Genomic DNA, 27,740 nt, shown 5'->3' with positions numbered 1-27,740 from the left:
AGTGTGATAGAATCAAGTTAGATACAAGAAAAGAAGTCCTTAATAGTTCTTCCTATTAGAATCAAAACATACGTTTCTTTACCTTCAATTTTTATGTACATTAAACGTTGGGTAAAATATTTTATCCGCTTTAATACCAAATCAAGGCAAATATTCGGAGTATCTTTTTAAGTACAATGATAAAAAAAAATGCCTGATCATTTTTGTGATCATTTTTTTTGACAGAGCCAATGAACATCAGATGTTTTGGCTGGGTTTTGACAGCTTACACATTCATATGCAATTGAACTTGTTTTCTTATAGGTGTTGATAGTGCTTGTTTGTTTGGTTGGTTTATTGAAGGTGGGTATAAAAAGACTGCATGAATTAATTTCTGCTCTTGTAATATCTTTATTCTCTCAAATTTGTATTTTATATTCTTTTTCTCTTTCTTTAAGAAATACTACTACTACTACTACTACTACTACTACTACTACTACTACTACTACATTATCATGGAAGACATTGCCCGCCTACCCACTAATTTTATGCCTGCTCCAGTTGTGTCCAATGGACCAACTCCTAAGCGTACAGTGGTGATTGCTTATGACCACACAAACCAAAGCGACGCCTTGTTGGCCAAGGCAATTCGACTTGGAATGATTGCTCCTTCAGATGATATCCGGATCCTACACATCATTTGTCAAGACGAATTCAAAAAGCTGTTTCAAAACACAGGAATGACCGAGTCCTATGCCTCCCACTATATTGAAAGAGAAGATTCTGGCCATGACTCTGCAATGGTGGTTGCTGCAGATATGATTGTAAATGATATCATTGACGTTTTGGACAGAAATGGCGTAAGTTGAATTGAAATTTGTTTGTATGAAGTTGTTGATAGGCTCAAGTTGAAATTAAATTAAATTAAATAAAATTAAATTAAATACACGCATATACATATACACACACACATTTGAATGAATAATATATTTATTTATTTATTTATTTATTTATTTATTTATTTATTGATTATTATTATTTTAGTTTAAGAATGTTAAGTCTGAAGTTCTGAGAGGTGACCCAAAGAAATCAGTAATTGATTATTGCATTCAGTGCCGTCCAACCTACATTATCACTGGTACCAGAGGTTTAGGAGTCCTCAAGCGAACCCTTCTTGGTTCTGTTTCAGACTACATTGCCAAGCATTGCCCGAACCCTGTATTGATCCTTAAACTTACTCCCGAGGAATTAAGCAGTCGCGAAGAACAAGACGATCAGAAAAAGACTCGATTCACACAGCTACAAAGTAAGATAAGCAGTTAGAAGGAATACAATCTACACTGGCAAGAGAGCTCATGGTTATTGTTCAAAATATTATTATTATTAGATACATTGAAATCCAAGGGTAGAGCAGCATAAATAAGTAAAATGTATATAAATATATATAAAAGGAGGACATATATAATAAAATTTGGTAATACATTTATGGTGTTCCTCATAATCCACAAAATCCACAAAATCTTAAAATCAAATCAAGTAAACGAGAAAAGGGAAGTAGGCAACCAACCAATTGGCTGTCAATAGGTTACATATTATTTTATTATATTTTTCATATGCACACAAGCAAGAGAATTCTGTTAAATATTCTGATTGTCATCTAAGATATTTCTTCGAGCAAAATAAGAAGAAACAAGAGTGTCTCCTATTTCTTCCACATTAACTATATTTTCTTGTCTTTTGATAAGCCGTCTTTACTTGGACTACATTACACAAGGCTTTAGTTTTATTTTCTCTCTCTTTCCTTTGATAGAATATTATAGCATTCCATTGTACAATATATCATTGTGTTAAAATATAACCCGGATACATACAAGGTCAATACTAAGCTTATATATGTGCGTGATTTTTACTTTTATTTTTAAAATTATCATGCAATAAATAATAAAAGGGTCAAAATAAACTGAAAGATACTCGGACTTTTAGTAGCAGTAGTAGCATTTGTAAGAAATAGTAACGATGAAGCTTCTTAAGAAAGAAAGAAAAAAGAAAAAAAAAAGGGGGGGGGGGGGGGGGGGGGAAAGAAAAAACCTAGTGCTTTATTTTATGGTTTTTATCCCTTGAATATTATAGTTTATCCACTATTCCAACCTCGAGTTTTTAATTCAAAAAAGATAAAGATGTGCCTTATAGCCGAGGATAATATTATATAAATATATAGATATATTATTAACATTTTAAAGAAATAATAATGGTGGTAGTATTAGTATTCTCAATGGCCATTAAACTAGATATAAGCTTTAATTGTGCCCTAAAGAAGTAATCAGGCAATAAGGCAAGCAAACAAACAGAAGAGTAGTAAAGTAACATATATCTCTTATTGACACTGAGCCGACACCAGCACAGACGTTTTTGGAATGCAGAAATCTAAAAGGCAATAATAATGAAGGAGTGAAAGTTTGTCTTCTTTTTTGCTAAAATTCTATATCCATGTAATATATATATTTGGAATATTTGAAGATCGTTTGCCGAACCTTAGGGTTTTTTTTTTGACCTTTTTTTTTTCTCTCTCTAAGAATCATTAAGCAAAAAGGTACAATTTGTTTCTTTTTCATCCAATTAACCTAAAATTGGGATCTATCAATATATATATATATATATACACAGAACAATAACAAAAAAGAAAAAAAAAAGACAATATCGTACATATATAGAAGAAGAAGAATAAAATATTAACCTAGATAAGTAAATTTGTACACAATGCGATAAATATCCTTCTGTTTTGCGTGTATTGTTTCAGTCTCGATTCAATCGGTAGCAAGAACTATATATATATTATCCGAGGGCACAAAGTATTTAATTGAACCAAAAATAATAATAAAACAAAAGTACCCCAAAAAAGGGGAGAATAGAATCAAGGAAAAAGAGTACAAAGAAGGAGGAAATAATAAAAGCTTACAGGTGGGTTCAATTGATCAAAAAAAAAAAGGTACAAAAAATAAAATAACTTGAGAGAATCTCAATTGAGATTGATAATCACAAGTTATACACTATACACTATGCTTAAAACCTCCCCAAAAAAAAGATTGTTTTTTTAAAGTTGAATTCCTTGATTGAATACTACTTTTTCCTCCTTTTTATTTATTTATTTTTTATATACGTTTCAAATTTCAATTTCAATTTCAATTTCAATTATTCTTTCCCTATTTTCCTTGCTATCGTTGTAAGTTCAAAAGTAAATGCACCTTTAGAATACCCTATACCCTTGTCCTACACCCTTTATTTATTTTCAATCGAATCGACAAATTCCACATTAATCCAGTATAAAAATATATTAAGATAAAACAAGATTCATTGCATTATTCAAAGAATGGAATTACTTACCAAAAAGGAATCTTGAAGGATACATGGTAGCAGCCAGGTTAAGGAAAGAAAGAAAAAAATCTTTTATTTGTTTGTTCGTAGGGACTCTTGACACTTGTAAATATTCGTCTAATATTTCAACTCTCCAGAACATCTCATCTCAACCTAATTGTCATTTTCTACCTGAAGAACCTTAAAATGAGCCTCTCCTGGAATCATGTCATAATTCGGGAAGAATATCTGTCTTTACTAAAGTTCAAGACGGAATCAAAGCCAGGATCAAAATCTTAATTCCACAAACGATGTTCACACTGTAACGAATGACAATGCTCAAAACGAACCAAATTCATCGATCAGCTAAAACGTTAAGCTTATAATTTTGCAAAGTAAGCCTTTTTCTTCATTTACTGGAGACTTTAAAGAAAGAAAGAAAGAGACTTGTCACGCTTGAGTTCAGGTATTTGCTCGCTAAAGAGTGAGTATGTGAATGGTTATACTAAGTAGTCTATATCCATGTAGTATAATATACCAGATATCTTTTATTCCACTCAGGATCAAACAAAAATAAAGGTGCGTAAGCCTATGATTTCTTCGTGTTTGTTGCTATGACGATAAATCATGAAGCACATAGGCAATATTACCCGAGTAAATAATATGTGGCCAGCTCTCCTGGAAGTGGTAGGGTTTTTTGCTTTTGTTTTTGACAAGTTTTATGGGTCCGGTTTAGGATGGTTATCTCGACAACCATCTTTACGGATTGTTTCTCTGAACTCCATCACGCTGTTTTTTTCCTTGTCCTGGCGAAGCCTTATTGTTCGAAGCAAATCACTATTTACTTCCCTTCCCTAGAGATCTAGTTTGTTCCTAGATGGCCTACTAAATCTCAACATACGCTGGTGCAGGAATCCTAAATATTGATTTGTATGTAACACGAAAACCAGATCAAGCAAAAAAAAGGAGTGGGAAACAATTGAAGGATCAATACCAGATGTTCTAGGAGTTTATGCCACACAAATAATACAGTGAAGGAACGGCTGTAAGAAGAACAGGCTTTAGGGTCATGTCATAGTAGACAAGGTAAATTTCTTTTAAAATCCATGTTTTTCTTTTCTGGGTGGGTCATCAAGATAAGTATAATTGTTGCCGTAAAAAGTTTTTTATATTCTGCTAACGATGACAGGATTTTTATGGTAAGTGCAATATAATAACATATTTGATATCAAAACATCAACACACTTTGCAAGAATAAATAAAGTATCCATAAATAAAACATCAATTGATAAAGTCTTTGCTACAAAAGGAGCTTATGCTTTCGTAATCTTACAAGAGAGTTTTATTATGGATTGTCCAATATTTTAGTGTAGCGGAACAGTGGTGCCAAAAAAATAGGAATAGAGAAAGAGTTTAATGTATAAATAGTGTGACAAGAACAAAAGGGTCAATTCGATTATCAAGTGTGGTTTACTTTGACTATTAAGAGGCACAGTTATCGTCAGAGGCATTTATTTAGTGTTAAAATCAATTGTTGATCAAAAGGAACAAGTCTGGAGTGTGGGGATACAGAGGCTAGACTCCACTCTTAAAATATGCCGTGTACGTATCTGGTGTATGGAAGTTCCATAAATTGTTAGCTTATCATGGTTATTAGCAAGTAGGAACCAGAGTTTGATTGTAGAGCTTGTATTTCTACTCAATTATGGTGTGTATACCACACAGGCGACAAAAAAGACTGTGGTATTTGTGTTCTTAGAACACAATTGTAGGGATACTGACGACCCTTGAATGGATTCAGGGTCCACTTTTATAGACTAATTTGTGCTCCACCTAATGAAATGTACTTTTTTTTATAGATTTAATACAAAGATGCTTAATTTAAATGATTGGTGTAGACAGACTAAAAAAAAAGTTCAAGATTAGTTAAAATGAATATTAGATATCATTAAGTACTCAAAGTACAATATTTTTTATCATATGAAAATATTCTATCGCCGTTTTCTCTAGGTCTTGCTCCCTATGGTCCATACCTTCCATCAAAAACATGATCTTCCTCTCAATTCAAGTGAACAATAGAAGACGAGCCAGTCATAGTCGAGTGAACATTTTTTTTGAACATTTTTTTTAAAAAAAACTTGTCCAATAATATAACTTGCGGTTTTGTCTTTTTTGAACTTTTAGGTCGCTATTATCTATAAAGTAAAGGGTGAAAACTAAAAAATCAAAAGTTCTACACAAAAAAGCTCTTAAAAATCATCCAGATCTTTCCATAGTAATTAGTATAAAGAAGTATCTATTATGTTTCTTCTCTTATAAAGACAAAAATGTAGTTTCTCTTTATCTATATAGTTCTCATTATTATTATTATTATTATTATTATTATTTCCTACTCTTTCTTTTGCTCTTGTTCTTGTTTTTGTTCTTTGTTTTTGGAGTATTCGTTTACTCAATATATTTTGTACAAGAAGGAAATAATTGTGGTATACAAGGCAAAGAGTAAATAAAAAATAATAATAAGAATAAGACTAATAGTAATCTAAAGAAGAAGAAAAAAAAAACTACGAAGGGAAAGAAAATGGATGGTATTATTAGGGCTCATGTGCCTTGCGTAGATCCCTACTCGCCTTAATAAGTGGAATCAATGAACGAACATGCTCTGCTTTTCGAAGGAAAGGATGCTCAAGTAATTCGCTTGCAGATGGTCTATTCTGACTGTCCACAGTAAGTGATAATCTAAGAAAGTCTGTGAGATTGTCAGATAGTGCATCTGGATGCTGAAGGTGCGGTGTTCCATTTGTTGCGATTAGGTAGAGAGCACGGAGCGCATTTTCATGAAGATAAGGAGGTTCTCCTTCAATCATTTCAATAGCCATAATGCCCAACGACCACACATCAATCTTGGGGCCATATTCTTTCCTTGTAACAACTTCAGGAGCCATCTACAATTTTCAGTAATCACAAACCAGCACATTAATAAACTATTTTCAATAAAGCTATAAAGGAAACAAGAAATATAAGATGAAAAACCTTACCCAGTAAGGAGTACCAACAAGTGTCGTCCTAAGCTCTGAGTCACTTAAACGGGCACAGAAACCAAAATCAGCTACAAGAGAAAAAAATATATAAGAAGTGTTAATAAATAAATACAATGATAATGATATAGTGTATATGTATTATCAGATCAGACTTACTTAATTTAACCTGGCCATTTAGTCCGAGGAGAACATTGTCAGATTTAATGTCTCTGTGGATGATGTCAAGATTGTGAAGATGGCATATTCCCTCAAGTGTCTCTTTACACACAGTTGCAATCTGGGATTCTGTCATCATATTGGTTGTCACAACATCCGTGAGCGAACCTCCCTCCATATACTCCATAACAACCCAAAGCTCGCCGTGAACAAGAAAGGAATCGATAAAGTTGACAATGTTTTTGTGACGTGCATCCCGCATAACCAGGATCTCATTGATAATAAGCTCTTTCTTTGGTTGCTTGTCAAGACACATTTGTTTAATAGCAACCGACATATTAGTATCCACAGACTGAGCGATACAGACTCCACCGGACGCCCTGTTTTTTTGTTATAAAATAAATAAATAATTGGTTAATATAATATATAATATACATGGCTAGTTTAGAGCAGACTTGTCAAGTTATTCTTATTATTATCCTTTCTATGATGTTTCTTCACTCTAATACAACCCAAGACTTACCCTTGTCCAATCTTAATCATGTTCCGGTACAATTTAGTGGGATCTGCGTCTGTGCAAATAGCTTTGAGATCCGCAATCACCTCAGCATCCTTAGCCATTTCTTTTTGTCGCTTTTGTTCCCGTCTCTTCAGTCTAACTTCTGTAGAAACAGTATCCATCGCAGGGTCTAGAGGAGCAGCCATGGGAGATATGTACACTTCCCCATTAGCTGTTTCTTCTTGTATCTTTGCATTTAGTTTTGGACGTGGGGGAGCAACCGGCGGGTGATCAGTGCGCTCAATCCGGTGTTTTGGTTTGGTTGGTTTGGTGAGAAGTGGCGGTTTTGGTGGCGGTGCGGATGGCTTGGGTGTGAGTGTATGTGGTAGTGACGATGCTGATGATGATGAAGGTGGTGCTGAATGTGGTGGTGGCGGTGGTGGTGGTGAAGGTGAAGGTGGTAAGTGTGTCCGGCTATCTTCGTCGGCTGGTGGTCTGGCTGGAACTGGTGGTGTGTGTTGCATATATACCGGTCTCGCTGGTACAGGCGGAACGGTCGGTTTGGGTGCCGGTTGTGTAGGAGGTGGAGAATTTGGCGGTGCTAAAGTTGGTGGTGATGACGAGCTGTCTGGCAACAGTACAAGCCTTGGTCTCACTCGCTGTGGAAGTGGTGGAGGAGTAGCACCAGCTTTCACAGGGTCTAGTCGGCGAGTATTTCCAAATTTCTCCCATACAATGTCCTGCGATTGTTCGCGGGATTCTTTATAAAACCCAATGACGTCTAGCACAGCTTGAGGGTTTTCTTTCTGTTCTCGTTTTGTGATGCCACTTTCTTTTAACAGTATTTGCCATTCACGTGGAAGACCAGTAAACTCGCCTGTTTGGGGATTGAATCCAACATGCGTAACATGTACTAGATTGTAAGGTGAGGAGATCTTTGTTCTGGATTGAGAACCACTACCACCACCACTACTACTACCACTACCACCAGGTATAGGTTGATTGGAACTCTGTGCAGTTGTCCAAAGATCACTCACACTACCAACTACCTTGTCCAAAACACCTTTCAAGGCAGCTGTTGTTGAGCCAACCTGGTTAATGAGTCCAAAGGTCTTTGGGTCTTCCATTGTACGTCGGGATTGATCCCCCCTATTTGGGGTGTTTAATGTAATGACTGGACCAGCACTTGTAGAGCTGTTGGTAATTGCATTGTTCTTTGCGTTTATGGATTTAAGCGTTGCCTGGCTAGGACGAGGTGGAGGTGGTGGAGGTGGGGGAGGAATTGCATTGTTTTCTGGTTCTGTCGATTGATGGCTGATAGGCTTTGTGGGTTTGGTTGGTTTGGTTGGTTTAGGCGGTAAAAGGGGTTTTATGGGTTGTGTTGTAGAGGACGTAGATTGTGGTTGAGGGTGTGGTTGAGAAAGGGCCTTGGAAGTACTCGACTTTATTGGGTCTGGGTGGCCACTGTCGGCCTTGCTGTTGAAAAGTTTGATGTTGGCAGACACAAGGCCACTGGTGCTCAAAGAGGAAGACATCCTAGGCTGGTTGGGAGCCGCTCTTTTTTTGGAACGATCAGGTCGTGTCAGCACAATGAGGTGGCTTGGGCTGTCCATTTCATCCTCCGGACAGAATCAAGGTCTGGAACCTCCCTCTCTATCTCCCTGTCTTTCTCTCTTTACTCATCAATCCCCGCCCGTCGGCGTACGAATGCTTTATCTCAGCCAATTGCACACGTTCACTCTCTGGGTTGCATGACAAGCCAACAACGAATCAAAATCTGCCTGCCTACACGATCGCCACCGTCCCACACACCGTGCGCTATTCACGTGATTCTTGTCATTACAGGACGTATAAACTCCAAGCACACACGTAATATTCTTTCCTTTTTCTCATTCTAATTATTCATTTAATATTTTTATTTTGAAGGTATCATGTTCCTGTACCTAATTAAAACTCTTCTCTTGTACCCCTTTTAAATACAAATAGAACATAGTAATTGGATTAGTGACTTGAGTACTTGTTTGCTTAAAATGTAAAATATTACACAAAGTGCGCCACTGTAGGAAATGGCACAAATTGTAATTCCGTAGTGTACATTTCAGCACACTGTAGAAAAAAACACTGTAGTAGATGGCAGACATTACAACTCTGCGAATAGAATATTGGCTTTTAGTAAATTAAAAGTATTTACAACGAATACTATTTATGGGAGCTCAAATTACTTTTTATCTAATCCAATCAAATTATCTAAATATAGTAGAGCTATACCTTTTTAGGCATTTTATTTTTCTTATAATTGGCCCAACAAATTTAGATTTTTTATAGAAGTTTTTTTATTTTTATTTTTGACTTTATTATTAGCAAAAGTAATAGAATAATGTTCTTCTTTAGCCTTCTCATCCTTATAACGCTGCCTCTAACAAAGAATATTAAAAAAATATTAGAAAAATGACAGAACAAGTATGGAAAGAAGAAGACTATAATGATTTTATATCAAGATAAGTCCAGTTAAAGTCTAATTTAAATTGTAAAATCAGTGTCTTTACAAACTACTAGATATAAACTTAGTCAAAAATAAAAAAGGGGATTTGTTTAACATCACAAGAGCTATACATACACTACGGGAAAAAAAGTGGTCTTTTTGGTGGTCTTTTAGGTGGTATTTTAGGTGGTCTTTTGGGTGGCAGTTTTGGTAAAACCAGCAAAAAGATCATCCCTATTTTTGGAAATATAATTAGATCTCCGTTGACTGATGGATGTTAGGTTTTATTCATATCCCGATATTTAAATTTATGTATTATTCTTCTCGTTCTATTGGTAGAAAGAAAATAAAAAAGAGCTTTCTTATTGGTATAGATGGAAAAAAAGAATCTTTGTATTGTCACTCATAAGATACTTTCGTTATACTGCTACTTTTAATTGGATAATATAAACTTTATTGCAGTATGCACATTGATAGTATTGGTCATTTAAACAAAAGCATTCTCTCAATTGGTTCTCATATATATATTCTGATTCATTCACAGTTTTAATTGGGCAAAAAAAATTTATTTCATAGAAGATCATTATTTAAAAATGTTTTTATTGGTTGTTATAATAGAAATAATATTTTATTCATGAATCGTACTGGCTAAAATTCCTTCAGATTATTACATATTCTCACATTAATTACACAATTTATTGTACCTACCAGATATGAACTTACCAGAGTATTCTCGCTTCTTACGCCCTCTCCAGAGCTGGCTAACCCTTGCAATTGATGCCCAGTTTCTGTGGCATCTGGTAAAATCGATTCCATTGTCTCTGAGTATGATGGAATGATTGATACACAGCCTGTTTTTATCCTCTTGAGGAAGCAATGACCAGCCAGGGTTTGTTCCAAGATCCTGAACAGATGGAAGAGCTGCCAGTTGATCACATATGACCTTGGTACATGTGTTAACAATTCTCTTGGTTTCCTCGGTCAATTCTATTCTAAGATCGTCTGTTATCATCTTGTATATATGCTTTAAAGTTATATCGTTGATTTTTGATACGGGTCTTGGAATGATGCCAGTAAGAGTCTATTATGTTTGACATTAATTGAAAGGACTTTAGTTGTTATAGTATTTGCTTACACTGGTAGAGGTTACAATAGTTCTATCTGGAAATTCCCGATCTTTAAATTCATTGTAAAAACTTGTCATTTGAAGTTGCATCGCATCTTGTCTTTTTTCTAATGCTTCTTGACGGCCTAGCAATGCTTCTTGACCACTCTTTAGGGAAATAAGTGCAGCTTGTATTCCTTGAAGCAACTGAATCACTGTATTGTCTGTATTGTTCATAATTGTAAGAAAAAATCAGTTACGTGTTTGTTATAGAAAAAGAAAGAAAGAGAAAATTTTTTACCAGAAACTATTATTAGTTTCAAATCTTTAGCTTCAATTTTTTAGCTTCAAATTATTAGTTTCAAATTATCTGTACAAATCTATTGGTTACTCCTGAAGAAACATTGATCTAGTAACTTCACTGATGACATACAGATACTTCTTTAAGATCCCGAGCATATATTCAGAATGCATATAACATCATTGTCTTTATATAATTAAGTATAAAGCTATACATTCAGAAAGTAATTAATTCTATTCTTACTTATATAACAAAGTTTTTTTTTTACCTACCTCAAACATGTCCAAAATTACAAAAGCCCCTCGTTACCAATGCCGTACTTGCAAGTCGACCTTTAATAACAGTCGAACATATAAAAGATGTCTCGAACGATGCATGACAAATAGGGCAGAATTACTTGCCAATGGCGAAGTTTCCCAAACTGTCTCTCTTCCTGATCAAAGCCAGTTTACATCAGCAATGGTTCCTAACTTGGCTTTTGGGTAAGCTTATCAAAAGCAAAAACACAAAACGATAGACAGTATATTAATTAGCTGTATACTTTGATAAACAAACAGAGAAAACATCAACACAAGCAGTAGTGGGGATATGGATATCATTGACAGTACTGAAGATGATGAGTCCATGGTGAGATACATAAATACATATATTATGATAATCATACTTATTGTTGTTTATCTTACTATAGTACGATTTTGGAGAAGAATGCGAGAATGTCATTGACGAAATTGAAGGCACCACACCCTCGCTAGTCTTTGATTTTAGCCAGCCTCTTCCTGTTCCCAGCAACGATGATAAAAAGAATCTCGCGTTCATGCAGTTGATCCAAGAGTTCGGAATTTCTCGTCGAGCCCACGAAAAGATTGTAGAACACTTCAACCAGATCCTTGATTGTTCTATCAATATTACGTACCGAGCATGCAGCCCACACCTTGGAAACAAGCTTCTTGAGCGCTTCTCGGGTATCAAAGCAGACGGATACGACATTTGCATCAGAGGTTGTATGCAGTTCAACAACGAGAATGATATCGCATGCGTAAAATGCAGTGAAGCAAGATACAAAAATGGCCAAACTAGCAAAAGTGACACCAGGGTTCCTGTGAGATCGATCGTACAGCTTCCTTTGGCCAGACAGCTTGCTTTGTGCTTGGCTGATGACAAGACCAGGGCTGAAATGCTCTATCGTCATAACCACCAATCCAGCCAAGACGGGCAGAAAGCAAATGTTTTCGATGGTCATGTATACCAATCCATGAAGCATCTGTTTTCTGGTGAAAACAATATTGCGATTTCGTTGTCCATGGATGGGTTCAACCCACACAATGTACCTGGATCAGTAACCATTGTTCATGCAACTGTCTTGAACTTGAATCCGACGATCCGTTATGAGAAAAACAGGATGATCCAAATAGCAATGCTTCCTGGTTGCACTGGTCCCAGTGACATCTGGTCTTTTCTTGAGCCAATGCTGAGAGATCTCCGTTTGCTCCAGACAGAAGGCATGGAAGTAAAGACACCGACGACAACGATCAGGGCAAAGGTACATGTCCTCATGGCCACTGGCGATATTCCAGCTCTGGCAAAGCTGGCATGCCATGTTGGCCACACGAGTAAGAATGGCTGTCATATTTGTCACGTAGTGGGCCAAACTCCTAAACATGGCCAGTACTTCCGCATGTTGCCTGGAACCCAGACGCGCTCACTGGAGAGTTTCAGAAACTACAATCTGGCAAGCAGTGAAGACAGAAAGGGGCTCAATGGTCAGTCACCGTTAGCCTCAATGGAAACATTCTCTGGCCCGTTTTTTTTCGCGTTAGACGAGATGCATGGTCTGTGCCACGGAATCGGTAAACAGGTATGGGGACTTGTACGCGGAAAGTATGGAATCAAGCATCCTCTATGTCTTTCTCTTGCCACTCAAAGGGAGATTGGTGCTGCAATGGTAGCCACAAAATCTACAATCCCTACATCGTTGCATGGTGCCTGGAGAGACGTGACAAAGAATGCCGGTTTCTTTAGAGCTGTGGATTGGGCAGACTTTTTACTCTTTGTTGTCCCCACGTTGGTTGCAGAGCGTGTCCAGGACTTGGTTGCCCGAAATGCATTACTTGGCCTGGTTCAAACATGCAATTTACTCATGAGCTGGGAGTTATCAGCAGAGGATCAAACCTCGATAAGAAGGTATGTTTAATGCCATATTTTATTTCATTTTTCATAGTAATTTACTTTTACCTTTTTTCTTAGTAATCTTGTAGAATGGAACTTATTCCTAGAGAGTCTTCTTTCTACAGCAGATATTGACATTGGCGTGTTCACAATTAACCAGCACATTATTCAGCATTATCCTCAGATGATTGATCTATATGGCCCGCCAAGAGCATATAGCACACGATCCGTGGAAAGAGCCATTGGTGAGTACTCCAGGTCCATCAAGAGTAACTCCCAAGTCAGTGTCAATGCTGGAAACATCATGATCAGACTGGCGCAATCCCGGCGTGTAGCGGAACTGACAACCGTTGCAAACACAAAAACTCCACCAGCTAACCTTCTAGTTTACAGTGCATATACCGATGGGTGGCCTGTTACAGAAGGAGGTGATCCTGCCAATGCTGAGTGTGAGATTGAGTTCTGGGGGCCTTTGAAGAATTTAACAATTTTCGATAGCTTTGAAGATAGATCTCATCTTTCATTGCTTCTTAAAACGTTTTATGATTTGAAGGGGGAAGAATTTAGTATGCTTGAGCCTTCCATAAAGACAAGCCGCAAGGCCTATCTTAATGGTTGTGTTATTGACGCTGCATTCAACCAAAGTTCTACAAGAGAGGCATGTCATGTTCATGTGCAGCTACAAGTGGACATGAACTCCAGAAGATCCCGCTCTTACCGTCCAGGATATAAGCATTTCTTCGGAAAGGTGGTTATATTCTTCCAACATGTACACAACTCGAAGAGATGGCCACTAGCTCTCATAACCATATATAGTGTGCATTTGAAAAATGGATTGCCTATTACATCTGTAGTAAAGCCGAAGACTATAGTGATTCATGCCAGTGACATTGTAGAGTTGGTTGGCTTGGTGCCATCAAATGTCAATGGTAGCCATTACATCATTTGGCCTAGCCTTAAACGTGGCCCAAAATTGACACTTGGTGCCTTAAGTGATATATAATTTGTTTTTTTTTTTTTGTAATAAATTTTTCTTTTTTTTTCAAATTGTCTTAACAAATTTTATCCAAGCAGCAGAAAGTTTAGATATTTTCTTTTTTTTTTATTTCTGACATCCAATATTTCTCAATTCCAATATATATTTACCAAAAATGTAAGATGTTTAATTAGAATGGACATTTGTCCCTCCTGAGATTTAATTTTAAGCGATTCATTTGCTTTTTATCAACCATTTCAAAGAACAAAGATTTTCTTGTTTCAACTTGGATTTTTGGTGATTTTTTGATTATTATAGGCCAAAAATGAAGTCACAAATTCAAAAAAGACCACCTTTTTCCCATAGTGTATTATATCATGGCTTCCTCCGCTATACAACCGGACCCCCCCACAGGGGAACACCTCATAAACGGCCATACAAACAATTCACCCACTATCACAACACCCACACCCGGACTCCCTCTCACCTACTTGACTGCCCTAACAAACACCGCACCGACATTCCGCCATGCCATCGTACTTGGGTCTAATGACCCCCTGACAAAACCTCGCACTTGGCGAGAAAGTACTAGCCAGTTCTCCGTTTACTACACTACTCCCCCGGAAACCTCTCCCGAATTCATTGTTTTCTTTGACGCTCTGCTCCAGTCCTTTTTGCCTGGCGAAATCTTTGGCCTGAACCCTTCCAATAAAGCTGGTACCCTCTTTGAGCTCCACTTGAGCTCCAAAGATGTTTGTGCTCGTGCTTGTCGTGTAGGCTTTCGGTACAACAACGAAACTGTTCTTGCCTCCCCTGCCATTGCTAGCTCATCCAAATTGTTTAAGCTGACTTTGTCAAAGCTCCCCCGATTCCCTCCTCAAGAATACGCTACCTTGGATACCAAACTTCGTAATGCTCTCACGAAATATGGCTATGTGCACGATATCTCCATTAACACGTTGTTTGGGTTTATGGATGGAAGTGGACACGCATATGTGGAGCGTCCTCCATATGAGGAAGGTGCCCTCCTTCCACTTCGCTTTAAAATGGATTTCGATGATAACACGACGTTCTTGGCCACTTGGCTCAATATGGGAGCCCATTGCGCTCTATGTCAAACCATGGGCCATGACCGCGACAACTGCCCCACTCGACCAAAAGAAACTCGCTCGTGCTATGGCTGCCATCAGGTCGGCCATCTTCGCTCTAAATGCCCTCGTGCTGCCGAAGTGGACAACTCATACAAACGGGATCGCAAGGTTCCTGAACCGCATGGCCCCCATCGCACCACTGCCACCCGCAACACCACCAACCGACCCACTGTCACTCACTCTGGCTCACATATGAAGAAGTCCCTCCCCCCCTCCTTCACCACAGCCAACCCTTATGCCCTACTTGACCCTTCCCTCTCTTCTGCCGGGTCTCAACACAACCCCGCCAACACCACCAAAGCTGTACCCGCCGATTCACGCACCAAGACACCAAAAACACCTCCACTCCCTTTTGAGGCGAACTTAGTTGATAGGGGAACACTCCCCGCTGATGATCCCACGCTCACCGATGACGACTTGGCAGAGGTGGAGGCATACTTTGAGAAAAACTGCGAAGACGACCCTATGAAGGGTATTGAAGAAACTATCCCCCAATAATAATTATGATAAAAATTGCATCTATGAATTGCCGTGGATTAGCTAAAACTAACCACCCACAAACGCGCTCCCTATTTATAAGACACCTTCGATCCTGCGGGATCGATTTACTCGCCCTTCAAGAAACTCATGCCAATACTGAACCTCTCCAACAGATGTTCCATACACAATTCCATGCCCAAGATTCCTTATGGTCTCCGCACTGCGGTCTTGTTTCTCTTTCTCCGCACCTATCTTTCATTAACCCTCTATTCAGCCCTTGTGGCCGTTGCATCTCTACTACAGTCATACATACTAATAATTCCATTCCCTCTTTCCGTATATGCGTTGTTTATGCCCCAGCTTCCTACCGGGACCGCTTTTCTTTCCTCCGCTCTCTTCTCAACTCTCCATCACTACTTCCTCGTCTCCCATCCTCATGCATACTTTTGGGCGACTTCAATTATACCTACCGCACTACTTCTTCTAACCCTCGCCAGGCCCCTCCCGAATGGCTTAACTTTATTTCTAACCATTTCGTGGATTGTGTCACATTGAGTGGTGAAGTCCCTGCCCCAACCTTCCACCGACAACTTTGCTCCTCCTCCATAGATTATGTATTTGCTTCTTCCGACCTTGCCCCGTGCCGTCAGTCCTCTTCTGTGTCCTATATACATCCGAATTGGTCCGATCATTGTCTAGTAGCCACTACTTTTAAGTTTACCGCCAACCATGCAACAGGAAAGGGAATGTGGCGCGCCAACCCTCGTCTTGCCCGCAACCACACTTTTTGCACTGAATTTGACGCCTATATTTCTACCTCCGTATTTCTACTTTCTCCCTATATGTCCCCACAAGACCAATGGGATAGATTAAAACATATGCTTACAAAATTCATTAAGTCCTTTACTAGGCGCCGCACACAAACACTCACTACACTGGAGGCCAGACTTCAAAGTAAACGTGACAAGTTAATCCACAAGTTCAGACAACAACCCGCCCAAAACTTCCAATTGCCCATTATTGAAAGACAGTTGCAACAAGTCCAGCTGGAGAGAGTGGAAATTCTTGCCCTGCGTGCAGGCAAACATTGGCGAGAGAATGGAGAGATCTCCGCAGGATACCTCAAGCGAACAGTTGCAGAACGCCAAGCCCGAAAGAACATTACCAAACTACGCCATCCCATCACTGACCACTTACACACTGAGCCTGATGGCATGACTGAAGCTGCCGCTTCTTTCTACGAAGGCCTGTATACACCTGAACCAATAGATCAACTAGCCATAGACGATTTACTTCGCCACCTTCCCAACGATCTCTGCCTCTCTGATACCGTATGTTCCTCTCTGACTGCTGAACTTTGCATCGAAGACATACGAGAAGGCGTGTCTCGCTCTCCACGAACAAGTAGCCCAGGACCGGACGGCCTCCCTTATGAGATCCTCCAACTCATTTTTCATCACCATTCTTGCTCCCAGTTGCTGACACAAGTGTACAATGATGCTCTTAGTAGTGGCCAATTCCCTTCATCCTGGCAAACAACATGTGTTTCTCTGTTGCCCAAGAAAGGCGATCTCTCATCCCTGAAGAATTGGCGACCGATTGCTCTGATCAACGCCGATGCCAAGATTTTCACTCGGCTTCTCAACGCTCGAATGGTCAAAGCTGCTGGAGTGCTTGTATCTCCGTATCAAACAGGATTTGTCCGTGGTCGCTTCATTGCTGATAACGGTATACTTACGAAGCTGGTTATGGATCATGCCAATTCTACTGGTCACTCTGGAATCGGTCTTCTCTTGGATCAGGAAAAGGCTTACGATCGGGTTCACCCTGACTATCTTCAACAAGTTCTTGTTAAATTCGGTTTTCCTCCTTCAATTATAACCTGCACCACTAATCTTTTCTTCTCTTCCGACCTTAAGATTAATGTGAACGGTTTTCTCTCTCGTCCTCTTTGTCAAGCACGTGGACTCAGACAGGGTGACCCCATGTCCCCTGTTCTGTTTAACCTGGCCTTTGAACCACTTTTGCGCCGACTCATACACGACCCTCAGTTTCCTGGATTTGAGATCCAAAGTACGCCTGAACATCCCGCACCTCCACCCATAAAGCTACTCGCTTATGCCGACGATCTTCTGGTTTTCCTCCCGCAGATCCAGGACATGTCCCGATTGCAGCACCACCTCGCCACCTATGCCTCTGCTTCCAACGCACGCATCAACCTTCACAAGACCCAAGCTTTCTCTCTGTCAGGCAGACCTCATCCTCACTGGGCGGACACCCTTCACAGCTTGCAGATTGTCGATTGGCATGATAGTCGCTCTCCAGAACCTCTCCGCTACCTTGGCTTTCCGATCATCTCCTCCCTCACCCAACGCAACTCCTTCTGCTCACAAATCTTGTCTAAGATAGAGCGAGCTTCACATATCCACCTCTCCCGCGCCTTGTCCTTCCGTGGCCGTGCTACTGTCCTAAACTCTCTTATATTGTCAAAGCTCTGGCACGTTCTTCGTGTTGTATCTGTTCCCGGCACATTCTTTACAAAAGTTCGCTCTCTCATGGGTCGCTTTCTTCAGCATCGAAGCTTCCCACCGATTAGACTTGACACTCTATGTCTCCTCACAAAAATGGGCGGTTTAGGGGTTTTGAATCCAAAACTGCAACAAGGTGCCCTTCAGCTCCGTTGGCTTCGACCTCTATTCCAATCCACTTCGTCTCCTTCTGGTCTGGTGTTGCCTTGGCTGCTATATCTTCTTCGGCATTATCTACCTGATGTCCATCCCCATCTTCCTTTCATTTTTCCTGACCTCAGACACCCTCGATTCCGAACTTACACCAGTCCTTTCTTTAACCTTTTTGCTGCCTGCGATCTCTTGCCTCACGATTTTGACTCTACTGTGATAAATCTACCGACTTGTCTGGACATTCCTCTCGCCTCTGCAGTTGTGGTTCCACATGGTCTCCCTGCTTTTCCTGCTTCTTGGCGTCACCTCCGGATCCGGGATGCCTACGAGATCAACACCACTTTGGATATCCTTTCTCGCCGCTTACCTTCTTCCTTTCCTCGTTCACCACGCATCCTCCGCAAAGTCCTTCAGCGGGTGGATGATCACTCTCTTTTCCTTCACGCATTCGTCATTCGCGCTTGCCTGCCTCAAAGTATCTTGACCGAACAATTCCCTGACTTGATGGCTCGCACGGGCACTGAGGTTGACCCTTCCACACTCCTGTCGGCCCTCTCTCCTACCTTTCCTTGGAAACGCTTGTCTACACGCCAATTCCGTTCCTCCTGTGAAGTCGTCACTTCTTCTATCGAGGATGTACCGCACAACATACGAGCCATCAAATGGCGTCAATTCTGGTCTTTTATCCTTCCGTATGCCTCTCGCAACATTTGGTTCCGGCTGCTTCACCACAAGATCTCATGTCAATCCGTGCTGCATAACCGTATTCCCACCTCATTTCCCTCCCCTAATTGTTCGCTGTGTGGAACGGAAATTGACTCTCAAGACCATTTTCTCTACGCATGCCCACTCAAGCTTCCTCTCTGGCACACACTCTGGCTCGCGCATTTCGGCTTTTCCCCCCAATCCTCTGACATTCACAATGCGCTATACAAGTTTTCCTTCCCTCCCCCCCTTGATCCCACTTCACATCCTGCCTCAATCCTTGGCTCTGTTCTTTTAGCCTTGTGGAGACATCACTGGGCTTTCATATTCGATCAATCACCTTTCGTTGCCGCTAATGCCACTACCACTGCCAACTCCCTGCTTTCCCGTTTACAATCCGAAGAAAACCTTGATCAACGCCCTTTTTCTGTCTAAGTTCATCGCGTTTCTTCGTTTCCACTTTTTTTTTTACATTACATTTACAACTTAAAACACAAAATCCCCAAAAACATTTAAATAATAGAAAAACCAAAAACAAGTTGTGGCGCCTCTTAAGCCTTTTGGACAAGAGTCCCACCAATAAACCAGAGCTCCGCTCCATACAAACAAAAAACCATAGTGTATTATATATTAGAAAACATTGAATATTGATTTCAATGATGTTGGATTTTAACCAATACTTGGCCACCAAATATTCCGTCTGACTGAATAGAACTCTAGATAAAAGCATACTGAGGTCATAAAGATTCTTCCAAGTCCTGTTGGGTATTCTCTATATTATTAAAATTTAGCCTTGAAAATGGCATAAATTAGAAAAGACATTATCAATAGTATACCAAATCTTGACACTGATTACAGTATCTGCTAATACCTTTTACTACACTCCTACAATCTTTCTATACTTTATACTAATGAAATTGACAGGTATTTCCAAAAGAAGTGCATTTTACTTTAAAACTGTAAAACTACAGATCTTTGTGTTAATAAAAACGGGGTTCCAAAAATCATCGAGCATACTTTAGATAAAAAAATAAAAATACAGACTGATTCAAATAATTTATTGCAAATGACAAACTCTAGAGCAAGAAAACTTCTGCTGAAGACCTTTACAGCTTGGGATAAATATCAAATTGAATGGTAAATTGTAAAAAGCCTTGAAATATTGTATAACAACCGAAAGAATTATGTTAATCTTTGGGTTTAAGCAATAGTACACACTAAAAGATGAGCAACTTTTCTTTCAGAGTTTGTTTGATAAAATCGTATCCTTTGTGTTATCTATTTGAGGTGAAGGACATTAAGAAGGTTTTCTGGTAGAGTAAATAGCGGAAACTATTTGTTTTTTCTTTCTACTTTAAATTTACAGACTGGGTCGACATATTTTGCGCATTTTTTTTTATCTTCCTTTAAATTTGCAATGTCTATATGCTGTCTTATAAAGTAGGCAATTGATAATCGACCTTGTTAACTTCAGGGCAAGAATATGATGTATATCTCTTTTTGTAGCTAATTTGGTAACGAAGAGAAGGCCTGGATTTACTGAGTGGGTAACTTTGCAAATACAGAAAAACTCTATGCAGGTAAAATGTGTCGATCAAAATTGCCTATAATACTTCATTGAGACTCGCTTACTAGGCATTGAGATGTCTTCTTAATTCTAATACATTAAGAAAAACCATTAGCCCGCTCGACACATTTTGGTTGTCGATAACAAACATACTTGTTCTTGGGCGTATCTAAAATGAGAGTACACATGACCTTCCATAAATGGAACCAGCGGCAAAAGGATGGCCCTTACTTTTATGACCTGCAGTGAGAAGGCGCACTCAGCAATTGTTGTCTACCACCCTTTATTACCCCTTTTTGATACCACTTCTCTCTATCTACAATTCTATAGACATATCTCAATTGGTCCTTAGTTACTGATACGTTTGACTAGCACAAGAGCATAACTACGACTATTTTATTTAGGATTCTATTCTTACTGTCATACCAACATATAATGTAGATGATATCCGTAAAATATAATATGTCTTTAGCCGTATGCTGGTAATATCAAGTTATACTGTATTGTCATTGGATATCTTTTGATTATAAGCACTATGATCTGAGCCAAGCAGAAGAAAAAAGGAGACCGAGGCAGGGATACCTTCGACAGACTTTCTACAGCAACCAAATGGTAAAGGACGTCGCAAAGACTGTATAAATCTGCGCCAGTAACTTGTTTCCTTCTTTTTTTTTACAGCCGTATTAAAAAGTTCTTTCGTTCATTTACATTTTCCTTTCACTCTTTCACTTTTGTTTATATTTTGCTTTATATAAGCATATTCAACCATTTAATCAAACTCAAAAAAAAAACTATCATGAAGATTAATTTTATCAGCTGGAAGTCAAAAGCGCCAAGTTCCTTATCAGAACCACTAATGCTCAGTTCAATCCAAGAGGATAGCAATGCCTCCTTGCCTATTTCCGTTCAAATGCCCTTAACACTTGATTACCTTCCTGATGAATTGATCATTAATGTGCTCCTGCAGACTAGCATTGATTTGGAGACCCTTTATTCGGTGGCTGGAGTATCCCAGAGGCTGTATCTATTGGCTATGTGTGTTTTACGTTTGTACAAGCTACCGCATGTTCAATTACAATCGGTGATAGATCAGGAAGGCCATGGGAAATCTACAACATTCTTTAAGTTTAAATCACTAGATGAAGATAGCCAGATGGCAACCTTTGTAATGGCAAAAATAGCGCCGAAAAGATACTACAGAGACAAATCAAGAGAGCCACCTGTTTTGAGACGTGTATCAATGACGGACGGTAATGAAGATATTATAAAGAGCAGCGGATCCTTGAGAGGAAAAATGGTGCTCAGGCAGCAATCTTGGATGACGGTCAATACATTTATCTCTCAGAGCAGTGACGGATCGAATATGAGTGATAAAAACTCTCTATTTCAGCCTGATATCTGGCAGAATGATCCAATCGACATCATAAAGCCAAGCAGGACGCGACAGCTCAATGTGAGAAAAAGCATAGTGCGTGTCATTCAGTCTCGTCAGGCGTCTCCTGCCGAAAAACACCTGCATACCATACCTTCCTGGAGATTAGCATATTATGTGGGAGATTCTGACCAACACGAAGCTATTGAAGCATTATGTACATCAGTTCATAAACCTGATGCCTTTTACAGATGGGTAGGGTTGCAGCAATCGACCAACGCACCAAAACGACAACAAAAGAAGTCCGAAAAGCAAGATGAATGTTATGTATCACCAGCTGTTCTGACAGTACACCTATCCCTCATATGTCGATCCAAACGTGACAAGAAAGATACCAAATGGGTCCAAGCAGTGGATTGGATAAAAGAGAAATGCAATGGTCTAAAGAATGTTAATACAAAACTTGTTTAAATTGGCTTAATATGTAGCCAATAGTTTATATCCTTTTATGCTAAAATAACTTTTAAAACAAAATCTTACAAGTCTACCAGATACAGAAAGAAACAGCTGGACTGACAATTACATACACAAATAAAATGCCAACAATTTTTTTCCTGATTTATGTATTCTATTATTAACCTTTATTTTCACTCTCTGCTAATATTAATATTGCATATATGTAAAAATATATTCAAGGTATAGGTTAAAGAGGGGATAACTATGGTGGCAAATGAAGTTTGTAGGACACCGACCCTTGTCCTAGATATTTCCAAAATAGTCTGTGCAATATTAAAGTGATACAGTAGACTGTGTGAAGTTCAGTGAATTGTTTTAACAAAATTATACTTGTCCTTTGACTGGAAATTAGTAAGGTAGTAGGGTATATTATTCTTCTACTTCAAATAAATAAATGTTTTATTTATTGCTTACCAAGCCAAATGGTCGGGCCTTAGGGGTCTTTTGTGTGTGTGTGTGTGTGTGGCTTCAAAAAGTTTATTCACAATAATATATTGTTCTATGATATCGTTCCTTTGGGCTGCAGGGATTTGATAGACACCCCAAAGGAGGCATACAAAGGGAAACTTTTTTTCTTGTTTGGGTTGATTGCCGTTGTACGCACAAGGGCGGTCTTTAGGGCGCTGTTAAAAAAAACTTGTGTCTATTGCAAGTTGTGAGTGGAAGGATCATCATTCTTTGCCACGAGGAAAATTAGGGGAGCTAAATATCTTTGTGCTTAACAAAGTGCCCTGGTTTCTTCACTATCGTCTGCTTAGTTTTATCCTATGCGTAATCGCGAGAACCAACGACCAGAACAATGTCTCGATGTTGATCAATCTTACGAACGGTCAATCTATGCATCAGACCTGAGATCTCCGCCATTGTCTCCAACAACCATTACCAGTTCCCGCTCAACGCCATTACCAACTGGCAATGGACGCCTGAGGAAAAGACCACGCGAATATCTCGGACACCTTCCAGACCGAAGTACAAGCTACGGCCCTGGATTCAGTACACCAACATCACCAACATCACCAACATCACCTACATCGCCAAGCTATCATGCATTTCAACCTGCCGTCTCCTCGCCTCCATTGAAACCAATCAACCATAAAGAACATGTGTTCTCAGCTAACAAAAAACCAGTTTTGATTCCGCGATTTAACAGCATTGACGAACCTCGAATGCATCAGACCTTTCGATACAATGCCCAGCCAGGCAACAAACTCAAATCACACAACGTTGGCTATGCCGACTATGGTTCTTCCTATTCAGACTATCCTGTGTTTGTAATTGGAGGCCATGGTTGTACGCGGCTGGTGGGTGTCATGTTTGCAGAGTTGGCACAGCGCTATGGAATACGCATGATATGGCCCGAGCGACCGGGGTACAGTGTGAATAATAGGGATTCCTGCTATGGTCTATTTGCACTTTTAACCGGCGTCCCTTGTTTTTATTATTTATTATATTATATTATATTTAAAAATAATTTACAGATACGGACTCAGTGATGAATGCAATTTACAGCATATTAGTGCTCTAGCCTGGGCAGGTAATCATACACACTAATCATTTTTAAACTTAAATATTATTGGATTTGTTAATATTTATATAAAATGTATACACAGATGTGATAATTCAATTGGCAGATTACTTGGGTATAAAGCAATTTGGAATAATTGGCCAGTCTGTAGGAAGCGTATTTGCACTTGCAATTGCACACAAATATCCTTCACGCGTATTTGGCCCAGTATTTTTGATATCTCCCTGGGTGTCAACTCAGGCCGCAAACACATTTAAATGGGCCCGGCGCCTACCAGCAGCGATTGTCACACGTACGGCATCGCTTGCTATGGATGTTATGTGGATGTTCAATAAGGGTTTGAGTGTATCCAGAGACACAACTCCACGTAGCACAAATACGACAAGTGCAAACACAAGCTCCAACAATTCCTTTGATGAGGGCTTTTGCACTGGAACAGAGGATTCTCCTCGCACAAGCGAAACTGATAAACGAGGTTATGGGTCCAAGAAAGGCATAGAATCACCACCGCAAAAAACACATCAGCAAAAGTTAACGGCACTAGAAGAAGACGAGCTCCTTGCATCCTTGGATGAATGTCTAGAATTTACCACAGATTTCCCACCCCACCGACCGCTTAGACACGTTGTACGCCCAAAGCATGTGTCACTTTACCTTACTATGAACAAACAACGGACGGCTGAGCCATACAATCAAGGTCAATTAGCAGATGTGCTGGTCGCTCTGGAAAAATACAATCAATTTGGATTCAACTACTCAGATATCAAGACAAGTGTTTCTGCAGTCTGGGGAGACAAGGATGGGCTAATACCTCAGCGAGGTATCGATGTGCTCGCAAATAGTCTTCGTGATCTTCACTTAAAAATATTGGAGGGAGAGGGTCATGACCTAGTGTGGAAAGAAGGAGTGATGGAATGGGCTATACGAGGGATATCCGAGCGACAATGAGGGCAAGAATAGTAGGCGTATGAAGCCGATTGAGTTGGTACCAAAACAAATTATCCTTATCCTTATCCTCATATTATATTATCTTTAACTTAATTATTCTTTCTATAACTTGTATTTTAATATCTCCTACATCTATCTTTTATTTGTAATTATCTCACTGTATTACTTCTCTAACTTGTTCTAATTTTTAAAACAAATATTAATAACTTACTTACATATTTACATATATACATACTTACATATACACATACACAACTTTATCTACCATACGTTGATTAAATATACACAAATGTTATTTCTGACACAAAAACACAGCGCTTTGATTTTATGCAAAAACCGAAGCTTTAAATATTCACTCCGAAAGCTTTGTTTGCCATATTTTAGCCAGTGTTAGAAGTTCTTCTGGTAATAGTGATATATACCCACGTATATACTACTCTGGATATATATTAATAAAAATTCTCTTGTAAATGATTCATGTACATTAGCTTTATTATCTTCTCTACCATTCAATAACAATAAAGAAAACTTGTAAACATCATATCATTCACTTACATAAGTGTATTATCATGTGACCTTCTTCAAAAGTAAAAGAGCACTCTTCCACATAAAGTTGTTTCTTTGACTCATTATGGAACAAGAGCTTATCGAGTTATTACTAGCAGCTAAAAAGGCACTCTCTACTGGCCAGAATGTGTGCGCACAAGCTAATACCCGCTCCCAAGAGTCTGGAAAACATGTAGAAGTGATTGAGAAGACATGGCCAAAGATTTTATTTCTCCACAATCACATTGTCAGTCAATTCAGTACACTTGAACGCATTCGAGATTTCATTTTAATCAAGACAGATGAAGCACGAAACTGCATAAAGGTAGTGTGGATCACCAGACATACTGCTGGTTAAGCATCGGGAGTACAAACAAATAAACAAATAAACAAACAACAACAAAAGGATCATGAGACTACTCTGGCCAATGTCTCGATGGAGTTGACTACAATCTTTGAGATGCTCAAGGATTATTCTGTGGATGAGGCAATACTTAAAGAGAATCATAAAAGAGCTAATCAATTCCAAAGTGGAATGGAAGCAAGTGGAGTGTCACCTATATCTCAGAATACTACGCTTTTCAATTATATCGACGACCAAGCTGTATTGGAATTACAGCGACAAACAGACGATGAAATTGGTGAAATTGAAGTATGTTCTGGAGTCCCAAAAGAAAATCTTACTTGTTTGTACAATTATGCTCGAGATTTAAGTTTAACTGAAATATTCTTCTTTGGGATATTTAGAATGTGTGTTCTTCATTGATTGCCATGACAAATACACTTTCTGCTGCCATGGGCGAGTTAGAGATTTTGCAGGAATCTGCGCTGTCCATATCGCTGGACGAGGGAGCGTCTAATTTTGCCAATGAGAAGACTCAAATTCAAGAAGACGAAATCTCAAAGATGGCAGACATTTTGACAAGTCTTACAAACCATTATGACCAGCTTGGAGAAGCTACAAGGTATTTCTGGTTTCAGAAATCAACGCTAAAAAAGACATTAGCAGATTCTGAACAGATCGAAAATATAATCTAGGTTGTGCCAGTCGGAGCCAGAAGCATGCAAGCAACTGGATATTTCAGGTACGCGTGTTTGTTGAAACCAGTTGACCGACATGCCTTATACTAAACAATAACAGTGCTGCAGGATGACCACGATCATGTACCAGATATCCTTGAAGACTTACGAGAATCTCTAGAGATCGTAGAGTCTGTGAGGTAAATATTGAATAGGATATATCAAACATCGATAAGTTTATTTAATAATCTCCAAATAGTGAAGAGACCAGAGTACGAATGAAAGTGTACCTGTCAGTCCAAAAAGAACTCATAAGGGTTCTTACAGAACTTGAATTATTTGGATCCCCAAGAGGAGTAGTGGACACAGTTTATGAAAAGATGCTGAGTGCAGAGGTAAATAACAAAAGCCTATTTGCGACTAGAATAGTTGTTCCTGAGTGTAACCACCTTTGCTATTATATTTTAGACTGAGATGAATGAGAGCAAACATAATCTGGATGCTCTGTTAAAACAGTTAATGGATCTTGCTGAGCGGTGTGTACAATTAAATTAAAGCAAACGGCTTCTAATATACATATACAGGTATCGATTATATCTCGAGTCATACAACCACCTGGTATTGGAAGTTGAGCGTCGCAGAAGGGTTGTGGAACAACAGGAAAGACAACAAAAAGAACTTATTCGTGCCGCTGAAGAGAGTTACAACAGTAAGAGCTATTTGTCAAATAACAACAGCAATCCAAAACATCAGCTCATATTATGTAAACAGACGAGCTAGAAGAACGCCGGGCATGGTTTAACCAACATGGACAGTATTTACCAGACGCACTTTGTCCTTTTATATTCGTAAGTCCTTGCTCCAAGGTTTTCATTCCTTATTTTTTTGTATGTGTGTTAGGATATGCCTACGATATTAACGGTCAACTTGGAACCAAACACAATGAGGCTCCCTGAAGTATCCAAATCGAGCATTCAAAAGGTAAGCATTCTGTGTGGTGTTTCCAACGGACCAATCCTCATCCGCATTTGAAAGGCCATCTCCGATATCCACCGTAACAAGCCATCCTCATGAGAGGTTGTAGGTTGTGAATGTTTTTTTTCTTTGGTTTTTTTAATAATATACACAATAACTGAAACTGTACAATAAAGACACTTGAAACCATCTTTCTTTTTT

The 27,740-nt window shown here is 39.1% G+C and overlaps 10 protein-coding genes across 10 annotated transcripts; 6 read left to right on the top strand and 4 right to left on the bottom strand.

Annotated features, from left to right (window-relative positions):
* Positions 1-494: 494 nt before the first annotated feature.
* On the top strand, positions 495-1,398 carry PHYBLDRAFT_145772 (hypothetical protein; the record flags this gene model as incomplete). The annotated part of the gene is made up of 3 exons (XM_018431534.1): positions 495-839; positions 1,024-1,285; positions 1,367-1,398. The coding sequence occupies 3 exons, from the start codon at positions 495-497 to the stop codon at positions 1,396-1,398; spliced, it is 639 nt and encodes a 212-aa protein (XP_018291416.1).
* A 4,523-nt stretch (positions 1,399-5,921) lies between these two features.
* PHYBLDRAFT_112724 (hypothetical protein) lies at positions 5,922-7,205 on the bottom strand (the record flags this gene model as incomplete). Its single annotated transcript, XM_018428306.1, has 4 exons — positions 5,922-6,272; positions 6,366-6,436; positions 6,525-6,904; positions 7,048-7,205. The coding sequence occupies 4 exons, from the start codon at positions 7,203-7,205 to the stop codon at positions 5,922-5,924; spliced, it is 960 nt and encodes a 319-aa protein (XP_018291415.1).
* Positions 7,206-7,736: 531 nt separating this feature from the next.
* PHYBLDRAFT_103899 (hypothetical protein) lies at positions 7,737-7,967 on the bottom strand (the record flags this gene model as incomplete). Its single annotated transcript, XM_018427797.1, has 1 exon — positions 7,737-7,967. A coding segment is annotated over one exon (231 nt), but the record flags the coding sequence as incomplete, so codon positions are not given.
* A 2,166-nt stretch (positions 7,968-10,133) lies between these two features.
* PHYBLDRAFT_168730 (hypothetical protein) lies at positions 10,134-10,847 on the bottom strand (the record flags this gene model as incomplete). The annotated part of the gene is made up of 3 exons (XM_018435926.1): positions 10,134-10,162; positions 10,229-10,586; positions 10,641-10,847. 3 exons carry the CDS (start codon positions 10,845-10,847, stop codon positions 10,134-10,136), a joined length of 594 nt encoding a protein of 197 aa, XP_018291413.1.
* A 227-nt stretch (positions 10,848-11,074) lies between these two features.
* On the bottom strand, positions 11,075-11,940 carry PHYBLDRAFT_158921 (hypothetical protein). The gene is made up of 2 exons (XM_018433877.1): positions 11,595-11,940; positions 11,075-11,398 (listed from the first exon to the last, which is right to left on the bottom strand). Exons 1-2 carry the CDS (start codon positions 11,902-11,904, stop codon positions 11,349-11,351), a joined length of 360 nt encoding a protein of 119 aa, XP_018291412.1. The 5' UTR covers positions 11,905-11,940; the 3' UTR covers positions 11,075-11,348.
* A 2,490-nt stretch (positions 11,941-14,430) lies between these two features.
* PHYBLDRAFT_145768 (CCHC-type zinc finger transcription factor) lies at positions 14,431-15,702 on the top strand (the record flags this gene model as incomplete). Its single annotated transcript, XM_018431533.1, has 1 exon — positions 14,431-15,702. The coding sequence occupies one exon, from the start codon at positions 14,431-14,433 to the stop codon at positions 15,700-15,702; it is 1,272 nt and encodes a 423-aa protein (XP_018291411.1).
* Positions 15,703-19,034: 3,332 nt separating this feature from the next.
* On the top strand, positions 19,035-19,673 carry PHYBLDRAFT_158920 (hypothetical protein; the record flags this gene model as incomplete). The annotated part of the gene is made up of 1 exon (XM_018433876.1): positions 19,035-19,673. A coding segment is annotated over exon 1 (302 nt), but the record flags the coding sequence as incomplete, so codon positions are not given.
* A 1,760-nt stretch (positions 19,674-21,433) lies between these two features.
* On the top strand, positions 21,434-22,480 carry PHYBLDRAFT_145766 (hypothetical protein; the record flags this gene model as incomplete). Its single annotated transcript, XM_018431532.1, has 1 exon — positions 21,434-22,480. The coding sequence occupies one exon, from the start codon at positions 21,434-21,436 to the stop codon at positions 22,478-22,480; it is 1,047 nt and encodes a 348-aa protein (XP_018291409.1).
* Positions 22,481-23,292: 812 nt separating this feature from the next.
* Positions 23,293-24,998, top strand: PHYBLDRAFT_145765 (hypothetical protein; the record flags this gene model as incomplete). Its single annotated transcript, XM_018431531.1, has 3 exons — positions 23,293-23,894; positions 24,004-24,059; positions 24,136-24,998. The coding sequence occupies 3 exons, from the start codon at positions 23,293-23,295 to the stop codon at positions 24,996-24,998; spliced, it is 1,521 nt and encodes a 506-aa protein (XP_018291408.1).
* A 631-nt stretch (positions 24,999-25,629) lies between these two features.
* Positions 25,630-27,737, top strand: PHYBLDRAFT_78240 (hypothetical protein; the record flags this gene model as incomplete). The annotated part of the gene is made up of 11 exons (XM_018443346.1): positions 25,630-25,869; positions 25,951-26,196; positions 26,292-26,509; positions 26,583-26,629; positions 26,686-26,764; positions 26,824-26,959; positions 27,033-27,100; positions 27,149-27,273; positions 27,336-27,412; positions 27,465-27,545; positions 27,600-27,737. 11 exons carry the CDS (start codon positions 25,630-25,632, stop codon positions 27,636-27,638), a joined length of 1,356 nt encoding a protein of 451 aa, XP_018291407.1. The 3' UTR covers positions 27,639-27,737.
* Between the last annotated feature and the right edge of the window lie 3 nt (positions 27,738-27,740).

Source organism: Phycomyces blakesleeanus (assembly GCF_001638985.1).
Source record: "Phycomyces blakesleeanus NRRL 1555(-) unplaced genomic scaffold PHYBLscaffold_11, whole genome shotgun sequence".
NCBI classification, from domain to species: domain Eukaryota; kingdom Fungi; phylum Mucoromycota; class Mucoromycetes; order Mucorales; family Phycomycetaceae; genus Phycomyces; species Phycomyces blakesleeanus.
This window is presented reverse-complemented; position numbering and strand designations above follow the sequence as displayed.